General features: G+C 57.1%; 1 protein-coding gene across 5 annotated transcripts in view; it reads left to right on the top strand.

Annotated features, from left to right (window-relative positions):
* The window catches only part of LOC116938389 (uncharacterized), a 49215-nt gene that overhangs the window by 23656 nt on the left and 10505 nt on the right, over window positions 1-15054 (top strand). For 2 of the 5 annotated variants that reach the window (XM_076056037.1, XM_076056038.1), the window contains 7 exons: window positions 4210-4464; window positions 5419-5714; window positions 6490-6762; window positions 7406-7490; window positions 8046-8223; window positions 8641-8825; window positions 11687-11839. In XM_076056037.1, the coding sequence (XP_075912152.1) occupies window positions 4210-4464; window positions 5419-5714; window positions 6490-6762; window positions 7406-7490; window positions 8046-8223; window positions 8641-8825; window positions 11687-11839 (1425 nt within the window). Of the gene's footprint in view, window positions 1-290; window positions 528-4209; window positions 4465-5418; window positions 5715-6489; window positions 6763-7405; window positions 7491-8045; window positions 8224-8640; window positions 8826-11686; window positions 11840-15054 lie in introns of those variants that run through there. The other 3 variants (XM_076056036.1, XM_076056035.1, XM_076056034.1) reach the window with 3 other exon arrangements.

Genomic DNA, 15054 nt, shown 5'->3' with positions numbered 1-15054 from the left:
ACCACTCCCGGTACCCCCCTATACCACCCCGTACCACCCCGTACCACCCCCGGTACCCCCCTATACCACCCCGTACCACCCCGTACCACCACCGGTACCCCCCTATACCTCCCCGTACCACTCCCGGTACCCCCCTATACCACCCCGTACCACCCCCGGTACCACCCCGTACCACCCCGTACCACTCCCGGTACCCCCCTATACCACCCCGTACCACCCCCGGTACCTCCCCGTACCACCCCCGGTACCACCCCCCCCCCCGCCCCCCGGCCGGCCGTCTCGAGGGGCCCGTGCCCCCCCCCCCCCCGCGGCGATGTGCGAGCGCGCGAGGCAGCGCGGGGTGCGCGTCCCCGCCGCTGCCGTGTGCCTCCCGTCGGCGCTGCGTGGCCGCGGCAAGGTGCTGCGGATCTGCCGCGAGCTCGTCTCCTGCTCCTCTGCCAGGGCCCAGCGGGGCCACCGTCACTCCTCCTGCTCCTCCTCCGGCAGCTGCGGAGCTGACGGCGGCGGCGGCGGTGGTGGTGGTGGTGGTGGTGGCGGTGAGACTCTCAACATCATCCCCCCCACCCAGGATTCCTTCCCCCCACCCACCCACCGCAGCTGAGATGCTGACCCCTGACCTTTTCCCCCAGCGTGCGTACGTGTGTGTACACGTGCGTGCGTGCGTGTGTACGTGCGTGCGTGCGTACGTGCGTGCGTGCGTGTGTACGTGCGTGCGTGTGCACGTACGTGCGTGCGTGTGCACGTACGTGCGTGCGTGTGCACGTACGTGCGTGAGTGTGCACGTACGTACGTGCGTGTGTGTGCACGTACGTACGTGCGTGCGTGTGCACGTACGTACGTGCGTGCGTGTGCACGTAGCGGGGATTGGTATTGGTTGAATTTCTGCTTTTGGCACCGCCGTGCGTGGGCCAAAGCGTGGCAAGTCGGAGGGGAAGAACGACAGGCCAGCAGCTCTACACTCCTACTACTACTACAGCAGCAGTAGTGTAGTGGTGTGTAGTGTGGTGTGTAGTAGTCTAGTGTAGTGTGTAGTGGTGTGTATTAGAGTGTGTAGTAGTGTGTAGTAGTAGTGTAGTGGTGTGTAGTAGTGTGTAGTAGTCTAGTGTGTAGTGTAGTGTGTAGTAGTGGTGTGTATTAGAGTGTGTAGTAGTGTAGTGGTGTGTATTAGAGTGTGTAGTAGTGTAGTGGTGTGTATTAGAGTGTGTAGTGGTGTGTATTAGAGTGTAGTAGTAGAGTAGTGTGTAGTAGTGTGTAGTGTGTAGTAGTAGTGTAGTGTGTAGTAGTGTGTAGTAGTAGTGTAGTGTGTAGTAGTGTGTAGTAGTAGTGTAGTGTGTAGTAGTCTAGTGTGTAGTAGTGTGTAGTAGTAGAGTAGTGTGTAGTAGTGTGTAGTAGTGTGTAGTAGTGTGTAGTAGAGTGTAGTGTAGTGTAGTAGAGTGTAGTAGTGTGTAGTAGTGTAGTGGTGTGTATTAGAGTGTGTAGTAGTGTGTAGTAGTGGTGTGTATTAGAGTGTGTAGTAGTGTAGTAGTGGTGTGTATTAGAGTGTGTAGTAGTGTAGTGGTGTGTATTAGAGTGTAGTAGTAGAGTAGTGTGTAGTAGTGTGTAGTAGTGTAGTGTGTAGTCTAGTGTGTAGTAGTGTAGTGTGTAGTAGTCTAGTGTGTAGTAGTGTGTAGTAGTAGTGTAGTGTGTAGTAGTGTGTAGTAGTAGTGTAGTGTGTAGTAGTCTAGTGTGTAGTAGTAGAGTGTAGTAGTGTGTAGTAGTCTAGTGTGTAGTAGTGTGTAGTAGTGTAGTGTGTAGTAGTCTAGTGTGTAGTAGTCTGTAGTAGTGTGTAGTAGTCTAGTGTGTAGTAGTGTGTAGTAGTAGTGTAGTGTGTAGTAGTCTAGTGTGTAGTAGTGTGTAGTAGTGTGTAGTAGTGTGTAGTAGAGTAGTGTGTAGTAGTCTAGTGTGTAGTAGTCTAGTGTGTAGTAGTGTGTAGTAGTGTAGTGTGTAGTAGTGTGTAGTAGTCTAGTGTGTAGTAGTCTAGTGTGTAGTGTAGTGTGTAGTAGTCTAGTGTGCAGTAGTGTGTAGTAGAGTGTAGTAGTGTGTAGTAGATTGTAGTAGAGTAGTGTGTAGTAGTGTAGTGTGTAGTAGTGTGTAGTAGTGTAGTGTGAAGTAGTGTAGTGTAGCGTGTAGTGTATAATGTGTAGTAGTGTGTAGTAGTGTAGTGTATAGCGTATAGTGTAGTGTGTAGTAGTGTAGTGTATAGTGTAGTGTGTAGTAGTGTAGTGTATAGTGTAGTGTATAGCGTATAGTGTAGTGTGTAGTAGTGTAGTGTATAGTCTAGTGTGTAGTAGTGTAGTGTATTGTGTAGTGTGTAATGTATAGTGTAGTGTGTAGTAGTGTAGTGTAGTGTGAAGTAGTGTAGTGTAGCGTGTAGTGTATAGTGTAGTGTAGTGTGAAGTAGAGTAGTGTGTAGTAGCGTAGTGTGCGAGCGAGTGCGCGCGACGATGCCGTAACCACCGTCTTTGTTTCGATGGATTACCAGCACCCCCCACTCATCTTCCTCCACCCCCTCTCCCCCTGCCACCGAACCGGACACCACGGCCATTGTGGACCGGCCGGTGAGGATGATGGCGGGGGTGGCGGGGGGGGGGGGGGTCACGTGGTGGTGGTGGAGGGCGTGGTGCTGGAGACCCCCCCCCCCCTCGTGTGCCACAGTGCAGGTCCTTCATAGGTGCTCGCTAACAGCACTTGCCCCTGCAGTCTGTAACAGGCTACGCGGGGGATCTTTGACTTTGGTGTGACGAGATGTGTCGTGCCCGTGGGATCAGTGGTGGGATCAGTGCAGAGGTGAAGATCGATGCAGAGGTGGGATCAGTGCAGAGGTGGGATCAGTGGTGGGATCATTGCAGGTACGAAGATCAATGCAGAGGTGGGATCAGTGGTGGGATCATTGCAGAGGTGAAGATCATTGCAGAGATGGGATCAGTGCAGAGGTGGGATCAGTGGTGGGATCAGTGCAGGATACGAAGATCAATGCAGAGATGGGAGCAGTGGTGGGATCAATGCTGATATGGGGATCAATGCAGAGATGGGATCAATGCAGAGGTGGGATCAGTGCAGAGATGGGATCAGTGGTGGGATCAGTGCAGAGGTGAAGATCATTGCAGAGATGGGATCAATGCAGAGGTGGGATCAGTGGTGGGATCAATGCTGATATGGGGATCAATGCAGAGATGGTGATCAATGCAGAGGTGGGATCAGTGGTGGGATCAATGCAGGTACGAAGATCAATGCAGAGATTGTGATCAATGCAGAGGTGGGATCAGTGATGGGATCAATGCTGATATGGGGATCAATGCAGATATGGGGATCAGTGCAGATATGAAGATCAATGCAGAGATGGGATCAATGCAGAGGTGGGATCAGTGGTGGGATCAATGCAGAGATGGGATCAATGCAGAGATGGTGATCAATGCAGAGGTGGGATCAGTGCAGGTAAGGCCGCTCTTCGTCAGAAGCAACCTGGCCACAAATGACAGCGCAACCAAGGGGCTCATCGTCATCGTCGTCATCGTCGTCATCATCATCATCATTGCCATCATCGTCGTCATCATCGTCGTCGTCACCGTGATGCGGAAACGCCATAGCAGCAGCCAAATGCTCTTTGGTTATTTGGGGTAAAGTCACGTGGGTAGTAATGAAATAAAATACCCACGTGGTGACTTGACACGAAAGAACCAAGGAGTGATGGATTCCCTGCAGTCACGAGAGCTTCAAGTCAAGCAGCCCAAATACTTTGAGCTTGCGTGGCGACGTCGATTCTCAATGTGGAGGGTAAACTCCCGGAGAGAAATCCACGCGACCACGGGGAGAGAGAGAGAGAGGCACAGACTCCACAAATATACAGCAGCAGCAGCAGGCATCGTCAGGGTCGGGATCGAACCCACGACCTTCTGTAGACCAGGCGAGGCAGTCAACATCTCCTAGCCACCGTGATGATGATGAGAGAGAGAGATCCACAGACTCCAAATCTACAGCAGCAGCAGCAGGCGTCGTGAGGGTCGGGATCGAACCCACGACCTCCTGCACACCAGGCGAGGTCGTTAACATCTCCTAGCCACTGGCGGCGCCACCTGTGTGAACGTCGCTGTCCGTGTGTGTGCGTGCGTGTGCGCGTGCGTGCGTGTGTGTGTGTGTGTGCGTGCGTGCGTGTGTGCGTGCGTGCGTCAGACTCGCTTCACCGGCCGCTGGTGGGGGTGGCGTCGGGCACGGCGATGCTGGCCGGGAGCTGCGGCGGCGGCGGCGCCGGCGGCGGCGGCGGCGGAGTCGGAGGAGGGGCGGACGGCGCCCTGCGCGACGTGGCGCGCTGGAACTCGAAGGAGTCGCTGCTGTCGGGCGCCGAGGACGGCAGCGACGAGGCGAACCTCTTCGTGGCACTCTACGACTTCGTGGCGAGCGGAGACAACACGCTGAGCATCACCAAGGGTCGCTCGCTCGCTCTCTCCCTCGCTTGCTCGCTCACTCAGTCACGCTCTCTCGCTCAGTCACGCTCACTCACTTGGTCACTCAGTCGGTCACGCTCGCTCACTCAGTCAGTCACGCTCACTCAGTCAGTCACGCTCACTCAGTCACGCTCACTCAGTCAGTCAGTCACGCTCACTCAGTCACACTCACTCAGTCGGTCACGCTCGCTCACTCAGTCACGCTTACTCAGTCAGTCAGTCACGCTCACTCAGTTGGTCAGTCATGCTCGCTCACTCAGTCACGCTCACTCAGTCAGTCAGTCACGCTCACTCAGTCACGCTCACTCAGTCGGTCATGCTCGCTCACTCAGTCACGCTCACTCACTCACTCAGTCAGTCACGCTCACTCAGTCAGTCACGCTCTCTCTCTCATGCTCCACTCACACTCACTCTCTCACCCTCTCACTCTCTCACTCTCACTCTCTCACTCACACACTCACTCTCTCACTCTCTCACACTCTCACTCTCTCACTCTCTCACTCTCACACTCACTCTCTCGCTCTCTCACTCTCTCACACTCTCACTCTCTCACTCTCACACTCTCACTCTTTCACTCTCACACTCACTCTCTCACACTCTCTCAATCTCTCTCACACTCACACTCTCTCACTCACTCTCCCACTCACTCTCACACTCTCTCTCACTCACACTCTCACTCTCTCACACTCACACTCTCACTCTCTCACACTCTCTCAATCTCTCTCACTCTCACACTCTCTCACTCTCACACTCTCTCACTCACACACTCTCACTCACACACTCTCACTCACTCTCACACTCTCACACTCTCTCACTCACTCTCACTCTCTCACTCACTCTCACTCTCTCACTCTCTCACACTCTCTCACTCTCTCACTCACTCTCTCGTCCCCTCCCCTCCGCTACCCCCCGCCCGCCACCACCACCACCACCGCAGGCGAGAAGCTGCGAGTGCTGGGCTACAACCACAACGGCGAGTGGAGCGAGGTGCAGTCCCGCAACGGCCAGGGATGGGTGCCCAGCAACTACATCTCGCCGGTGAACAGCCTGGAGAAGCACTCGTGGTACCACGGCCCCGTGTCGCGCAACGCCGCCGAGTACCTGCTCAGCAGCGGCATCAACGGCTCCTTCCTGGTGCGCGAGTCGGAGAGCAGCCCGGGGCAGCTGTCCATCTCGCTGCGCTGCGAGGGGCGCGTCTACCACTACCGCATCAACACGGCGAGCGACGGCAAGGTGTGAGGTCGCCGCTAGCGCCGTTACCACTACCGCCATTACCACTACCGCATCAACACGGCCAGCGACGGCAAGGTGTGAGGTCGCCGCTAGCGCCGTTACCACTACCGCCATCACTGCCGTTACCACTACCCACGTTACCACTACCGCATCAACACGGCCAGCGACGGCAAGGTGTGAGGTCGCCGCTAGCGCCGTTACCACTACCGCCATTACCACTACCGCATCAACACGGCCAGCGACGGCAAGGTGTGAGGTCGCCGCTAGCGCCGTTACCACTACCGCCATTACCACTACCGCCATCACTGCCGTTACCACTACCGCCATTACCAGTACCGCCATTACCACTACCGCCATTACCACTACCGCCATTACCACTACCGCCATTACCACTACCGCCATTACCACTACCGTCGTCACTACCGCCATTACCACTACCGCCATTACCACTACCGCCATTACCACTACCGCCATTACCACTACCGCCATCACTGCCGTTACCACTACCCACGTTACCACTACCGCCATTACCACTACCGCCATTACCACTACCGCATCACCACGGCCAGCGACGGCAAGGTGAGGTTGCCGCTGGGGCCACCACCACTACCACCACCCCCCCCTACCCCCACCACTCGGGGTGGTGGTCGCTGGGCCACACACCGCTCCCTCTTGCTTCTGGAGGCTTCCTCGCGGCGCTGCCTTTACCTTCTCCCGCCCACGTGCCCCCCCCCAACCCCCCCCCCCCCCCCCACGTGCGCCCCCCCGCCCGCAGGTGTACGTGACTTCGGACAGCCGCTTCAGCACGCTGGCCGAGCTGGTGCACCACCACTCGAGCGTGGCGGACGGCCTGATCACGACGCTGCACTACCCGGCGCCCAAGCTGACCAAGCCGACGGTGTACGGCGTGTCGCCCATCTACGACAAGTGGGAGATGGAGCGCACCGACATCACCATGAAGCACAAGCTGGGCGGCGGGCAGTACGGGGAGGTGTACGAGGGCGTGTGGCGCAAGTACAGCCTCACCGTCGCCGTCAAGACGCTCAAGGTGCGGGTGGGGGGGGGGGATGGTGTAGCGGGCACACCGCTCGCTCGCTCGCTCAACCGCTCGCTCGCTCGGCCGTACGCTCGGCCACGCGCTCGCCCGTACGCTCACTCGCTCGCTCGACCGTACACTCAACCACGCGCTCGCCCATATGCTCACTTGCTCACTCAACTGTACACTCAACCACGCGCTCGCCCGTACGCTCACTCGCTCGCTCGACCGTACGCTCGGCCACACACGCTCGCTCGACCGCTCGAGCTTACACTCGACCACTCGCTCATCCGTACACTCCACCGCCTCACTCCGCGCCGCACGCTCGCTTGCTCGCTCGCACACTCGACCGGGCACTCGTCCACGTGCTTGCCCGCACGCTCACTCACTCAACCGGACACGCGTCCACGTGCTCGCCAGCATGCTCACTCACTCGACCGGACACGCGTCCACGTGCTCGCCAGCATGCTCACTCACTCAACCGGACACTCGTCCACATACTCACCCGCACGCTCATTCACTCGACCGGACACTCGTCCACATGCTCACCCGCACGCTCACTCACTCAACCGGACACTCGTCCACATGCTCACCCGCACGCTCACTCTCTCGGTGTGTGTGTGTGTGTCACTGCGCGTGTGTCACTGTGCTCCAGGAGGACACGATGGAGGTGGAGGAGTTCCTGAAGGAGGCGGCCGTCATGAAGGAGATCAAACACCCAAACCTGGTGCAGCTCCTGGGTTAGCGCTCACCCAGCCCCTCACCCACCACCTCACTCACCCACCCACCTAGCCCCTCACCCACTCACCCACCCACCACCTCACCCACCCACCTAGCCCCTCACCCACTCACCCACCCACCACCTCACCCACCCACCACCTCAACCACCCACCCAGCCCCTCACCCACTCACCCACCCACCTAGCCCCTCACCCACCCACCCAGCCCCTCACCCACCCACCCACCCCCTCCACCCACCACCTCACCCCCCCCACCCACCATCCACCCCACCCACCCACGCGCGTGCATTGCGCGTGACACACACACACGCACACACGCGTGTGTCCGTCGCGCGTGCCGGGCGTCCGCCGCCGGTGTCCGTGACGCGGGTTGCGTCCGTGTGTGTGTGTGTGCGTGCGTGTGTGTGTGCGTGTGTGTGTGCGTGTGTGTGTGTGCGTGCGTGTGTGTGTGCGTGTGTGTGTGCGTGTGTGTGTGTGTGTGCGTGCGTGTGTGTGTGCGTGTGTGTGTGCGTGTGTGTGTGCGTGTGTGTGCGTGTGTGCGTGCATCACGTCACAGGCGTGTGCACGAGGGAGCCGCCCTTCTACATCGTCACGGAGTTCATGCCGCGCGGCAACCTGCTGGACTTCCTGCGCGAGTGCAGCCGCGCGGAGGTGACGGCCGTGGTGCTCCTCTACATGGCCACGCAGATCTCCTCCGCCATGGAGTACCTGGAGCGCAAGAACTTCATCCACCGGTCAGACGCGACCCCCGCCCCACCCCCACCCTGACTACCGCCCCCCCCCACCCTGACTACCGCCCCCCCCCCCCGACTACCGCCTGAGTATCCACAGAAGGCGGGGTTAGCTCTATTGGGATTGGTCAATAAACCGACCAATCCGGTTGCACGGCAACGGGGACGGTCGCGAGTTCATCTCCTGGTCATCACCGCCACCGCTACCACCACCACCTCCACCACCGCCACCACCGCCTCCACCACCGCCACCACAAGCACCACCACCACCATCACCACCACCACCACCACCGCCGCCACCACCACCGCCACCACCACCACCACCGCCGCCGCCACCACCACCGCCACCACCACGATCACCACCACCGCCGCCGCCACCACCAGCGGCTGGACTAACCGCTGCCGCGCGCCATCCCCAAGGGACCTGGCGGCACGGAACTGCCTGGTGAGCGAGAACCACGTGGTGAAGGTGGCGGATTTTGGGCTGAGCCGGCTGATGACGGGCGACACGTACACGGCACGTGCCGGAGCCAAGTTCCCCATCAAGTGGACGGCGCCCGAGAGCCTCGCCTACAACAAGTTCTCCATCAAGTCCGACGTGTGGGGTGGGACGGAAAGCCGCGCTCGCTCGCACGCTCGCACGCTCTCACTCACTCTCACACTCACTCACACACTCACTCACACACTCACTCACTCGCTCTCACTCACACACTCACATACTCACACACACTCACTCACACACACTCACACACTCGCCTACAACAAGTTCTCCATCAAGTCCGACGTGTGGGGTGGGACGGAAAGCCGCGCTCGCTCGCACGCTCGCACGCTCTCACTCACTCTCACACTCACTCACACACTCACTCACACACTCACTCACTCGCTCTCACTCACACACTCACATACTCACATACACTCACTCACACACACTCACACACTCGCCTACAACAAGTTCTCCATCAAGTCCGACGTGTGGGGTGGGACGGAAAGCCGCGCTCGCTCGCATGCTCGCACGCTCTCACTCACACACTCTCACACACACTCACACACTCACTCACTCGCCCTCACACACACACTCACACACACACTCACTCACACACTCACACTCGCTCTCACACACACACTAACTCACACACTCACACACACTCACAAACACTCGCTCTCACTCGCCCTCACACACACACTCACACACACTCACTCGCTCTCACTCACTCTCACTCACACACTCACTCACACACTCACACACTCACACACTCACACTCGCTCTCACTCACTCTCACTCACACACTCACTCACACACACACTCACACACACACTCACATACTCACACTCTCACTCACACACTCACTCACACACACACTCACTCACACACTAACTCACACGCTCGCTCGCTCGCACGCTCTCACACACACACGCTCTCACTCACACACTCACACTCACTCACTCACACACACTCGCTCTCACACACACTCACACACTCGCACTCACTCACACACACTCGCTCTCACACACACTCACACACTCGCTCTCACTCGCTCTCACTCACACACACACTCACTCGCACACTCACTCTCACTCACACACACACTCACACAAACACTCACTCACACACTCACTCTCACTCACACACTCACACACACACTCACACACACACTCACTCACACACTCGCTCTCACTCACACACACAAAGACAAAGACAAAGATCCCCCGTATAGCCTTAACAGACTGTAGGGGCAAGTGCTGTTAGCGAGCACCTATGAAGGCCGGAACGGTACACGAGGGGGTGGGTGGCCAGCACCACGCCCGACCGCCTTTGTCTCCCTAGTGGCAATGTTTACACACCGCACCAGGTACTCATTCGAGGCTGAGTCGACCTAGGGGAGGCCCGGGACCGGTTCAGATAATCGTCACTGGTGTTGGCCGTGAGCGGGAATCGAACCCGGGTCGCCAGGTTCATAGCGCAGCGCGCTAACCGCTACACTATCGCTCCCCACACACACTCACTCACACACTCACACTCACCCGCTCTCACTCACACACACACTCGCTCTCACTCACACACTCGCTCTCACTCGCTCTCACACACACACTCACACACACACTCACTCTCTCACGCTCGCTCTCACTCACACACACACTCACTCACACACTCGCTCTCACTCACCCACACTCACTCACACACTAACTCACACACGCTCACACACTCACTCACTCACTTGCACACTCGCTCTCACTCACACACACACACTCACATACTCACACACACACTCACACTCTCACGCTTGCTCTCACTCACACATACTCGCTCTCACTCACTCACACACTTGCTCACTCACTCACTCGCTCTCACACTCGCTCTCACTCACTCACGCTCGCTCGCTCTCACTCACTCACACACTCGCTCTCACGCTCACTCACTTACGTTCACTCACTCACACACTCGCTCTCTCGCTCGCTCTCACTCACTCACGCTCGCTCTCACTCACACTCGCTCACTCGCTCTCACGCTCACTCTCACTCACTCACGCTCGCTCTCACTCACGCTCGCTCTCACTCACTCACACACTCGCTCTCTCGCTCGCTCTCACTCACTCACACTCACTCTCACTCACGCTCGCTCACTCACTCTCACTCTAGCTCGCTGTCACACTCACCCCCCCTCGCTCACTCACGCTCACTCACACTCGCCCCACTCACTCGCTCACACTCATCCTGCTCTCTCACTCACCCCCCCACTCTCACTCACACTCACCCCCCTTCATAACCGCCCCGGCGTACGTAGCTTAACCGCGATAACCGCCCCTGCGTACGTAGCTTAACCGTGATAACCGCCCTGGTGTACGTAGCTTAACCGTGATAACCGCCCCTGGTGTACGTAGCTTAACCGCGATAACCGCCCCAGCATACGTAGCTTAACCGCGATAACCGTCCCGGTGAACGTAGCTTAACCACGATAACCGCCCTGGTGTACGTAGCTTAACCGCGATAACCGCCCCTGCGTACGTAGCTTAACCGCGATAACCGCCCCGGTGAATGTAGCTTAACCGCGATAACCGCTCCAGCGTACGTAGCTTAACCCCGATAACCGCCCTGCTGTACGTAGCTTAACCGCGATAACCGCCCTGGTGTACGTAGCTTAACCCCGATAACCGCCCTGGCATACGTAGCTTAACCGCGATAACCGCCCCGGCGTACGTAGCTTAACCGCGATAACCGCCCCGGCGTACGTAGCTTAACCGCGATAACCGCTCCGGCGTACGTAGCTTAACCGCGATAACCGCCCCGCCGTACGTAGCTTAACCGTGATAACCACCCCGGCGTACGTAGCTTAACCACGATAACCGCCCCTGCGTACGTAGCTTAACCCCGATAACCGCCCTGCTGTACGTAGCTTAACCGCGATAACCGCCCCGGTGAACGTAGCTTAACCGCGCTGACCCCTGTTGCGTGCGTGTCCCGGGCGCAGCGTTCGGTGTGCTGCTGTGGGAGATCGCCACGTACGGACTGTCGCCCTACCCGGGCATCGACCTCTCGCAGGTCTACGAGCGCCTGGAGAAGGGATACCGCATGGACCGCCCCAAGGGCTGCCCGCACCCCGTCTACCAGCTCATGCGCTCCTGTGGGTGACCACGCTGACACGCACCGCAAAACACGCACCACGTACACGCACCACGTACACGCACCGCATACACCACATACACGCACCGCACACACCACGTACACGCACCGCACGCCCGCACCGCACGCACCGCACACGCACCGCGCGGACACACCGCACGGACACACCGGACACACCGCTTGCACCGCACGCACCACACACACCACACAACACACATACACGCATCACACACCGCACACGCACCGCACACACACCGCATACACCACACACACACCACACACACACACACCACGCACACATACACCGTACACACACACACCACGCACACACACACACATGCACTGCACACACCCCCACACACACACACACCGCACACACATACACCGCACACACATACACCGCACACACACACATGCACCACACACACCGCACACACACACCACACACACACAACACACATACACGCATCACACACACCGCACACGCACCGCACACACACCGCATACACCACACACACACCACACACACACACCGCACACACACACACACCACGCACACATACACCGTACACACACACACCACGCACACACACCACGCACACACACACACATGCACTGCACACACACCGCACACACACACACCGCACACACATACACCGCACACACATACACCGCACACACACACATGCACCACACACACACACCGCACACACACACCACGCACACACACACACACCACACATACACCGCACACACCACACACGCACCGCACACACACCGCATACACCACACACACACCGTGCACACACCCCACACGCACTTCACACCCCCGCACACACACACCGTACAGACGGCACGCACACACCACACACACTTCACACACCACACACACACACACCGCACACACATACACCGCATACTCCACCCACACACACACACCACATACACCACACACACACACCACAAACACACACACAACGCTCGCACTCACTCCCGCCACCAGATAGGCAGGGCCTGCAACTAAAACTAAACGCTGCTGCTGTTGCTGCTGCTCAATAGAGTAGTTTTAAAAGTGTCTGTGGGTTAGCTCTGGTCTGGTATGTCTGTTATGCACAGTACGTACAACTTCTTTCGCGCCGTACGTAGCCGAACGTACTGATTGGAGGTGGTAAACGAAGAATAAGTCTGGCCAAATGATAGCACAACGAAGTGGCTTGTCATCATCATCACCATCATCATCACGCCAACATTTATAGCAGGAAAATACTCTAAAACGTGTGTTTCTACAGACTCATAGACACCCATAGACCCAAAGAGACCCACAGAGTCCCATACTCATAGAGACCCAAAGAGACCCACAGAGTCCCATACTCGGAGACCCAAAGAGACCCACAGATACCCATACTTATAGAGACCCACAGAGACCCACAGAGACCCATACTTATAGAGACCCACAGAGACCCACAGAGACCCATACTCATAGAGACCCACAGAGTCCCATACTCATAGAGACCCATAGAGACCCACAGAGACCCATACTTATAGAGACCCACAGAGACCCATACTCATAGAGACCCACAGAGACCCATACTCATAGAGACCCACAGAGTCCAATACTCATAGAGACCAACAGAGACCCATACTCATGGAGACTCACAGAGTCCCATACTCAGAGAGACCCACAGAGACTCATACTCATAGAGACCCATACTCATAGAGACCCATAGAGACGCACAGAGACCCACAGAGACCCATACTCATAGAGACCCACAGAGACCCATACTCATAGAGACCCACAGACACTCATACTCATAGAGACCCACAGAGACCCACACTCACAGAGACCCACAGACACCCATACTCACAGAGACCCACACTCATAGAAACCCACAGACACCGATACTCACAGAGACCCACAGACACCCATACTCACAGAGACCCACAGACACCCATACTCACAGAGACCCACACTAAAACAGACCTTTTTATTTTGCCAGGTAAGGGCTCCACTGAGCTGTGTCGCTTTTTCGTGGAAGCGACGCCCTGGACCATCGCAAATGGCAACAGCACAACGAAGTGGCTGAGTGTCGCGATGATCGTCGTGATGATCGCCGCGATGATCGTCACGATGATCGCCGTGATGATCGCCGCGATGATCGCCGCGATGATCGTCGCGATGATCGTCGCAATGATCGCCGCGATGATGGCCGCGATGATCGCCGCGACGATCGCCGCGATGATCGCCGCGACGATCACGTGGAATTGTATAGTGGCAGCCAAATACTGGAATCCGAAACGCGTGGTGACGCCGATTCTAAATGTGGAGGGCAAAGCCGGAGGAGGACCCGGAGGAAAAAGCCACGGAGAGAGAGAGAGAGACGCAGACTCCAAATCTACAGCAGCAGTAGCAGCAGGCGTCGTCAGGGTCGGGATCGAACCCACGACCTCCTGCAGACCAGGCGAGGTAGTTAACATCTCCTAGCCACAGTGATGATGATGATGATGATGAGAAAGAGACACAGACCTCCTGTAGATCAGGCGAGGTAGTCAACATCTCATAGCCACCGTGATGATGATGATGATGATGAGAGAGAGACACAGACCTCCTGTATACCGGGCGAGGTAGTCAACATCTCATAGCCACCATGATGATGATGAGAGAGAGAGACACAGACCTCCTGTAGACCAGGCGAGGTAGTCAACATCTCATAGCCACCGTGATGATGATGAGAGAGCGACACAGACCTCCTGTATACCAGGCGAGGTAGTCAACATCTCATAGCCACCGTGATGATGAGAGAGAGACACAGACCTCCTGTGTACCAGGCGAGGTAGTCAACATCTCATAGCCACCGTAATGATGATGAGAGAGAGACACAGACCTCCTGTAGACCAGGCGAGGTAGTCAACATCTCATAGCCACCGTGATGATGATGATGATGAGAGAGAGACACAGACCTCCTGTATATCAGGCGAGGTAGTCAACATCTCATAGCCACCATGATGATGATGAGAGAGAGACACAGACCTCCTGTATACCAGGCGAGGTAGTCAACATCTCCTAGACACCACAACGCATGGCCTGGCCCGGGGCTTTGTGGAAAATCCTGAGCACGTGGACGGGGGCAACGGGCTTGGAGCCAGCACGGCTTGAGCACACGGCTCCTCCTGGAGATTCGTGAATAGGGAGCTTTGTAGCTCATCAGATTGATCTCC

Source organism: Petromyzon marinus, chromosome 74 (genome assembly GCF_048934315.1).
Source record: "Petromyzon marinus isolate PM22_M1 ecotype Great Lakes invasive population chromosome 74, UKy_Petmar_22M1.pri1.0, whole genome shotgun sequence".
In the NCBI taxonomy this organism is placed as follows: Eukaryota; Metazoa; Chordata; class Hyperoartia; order Petromyzontiformes; family Petromyzontidae; genus Petromyzon; species Petromyzon marinus.
The sequence above is the reverse complement of the archived record's forward strand: the minus strand, read 5'-3'. Positions and strand labels throughout refer to the sequence as shown.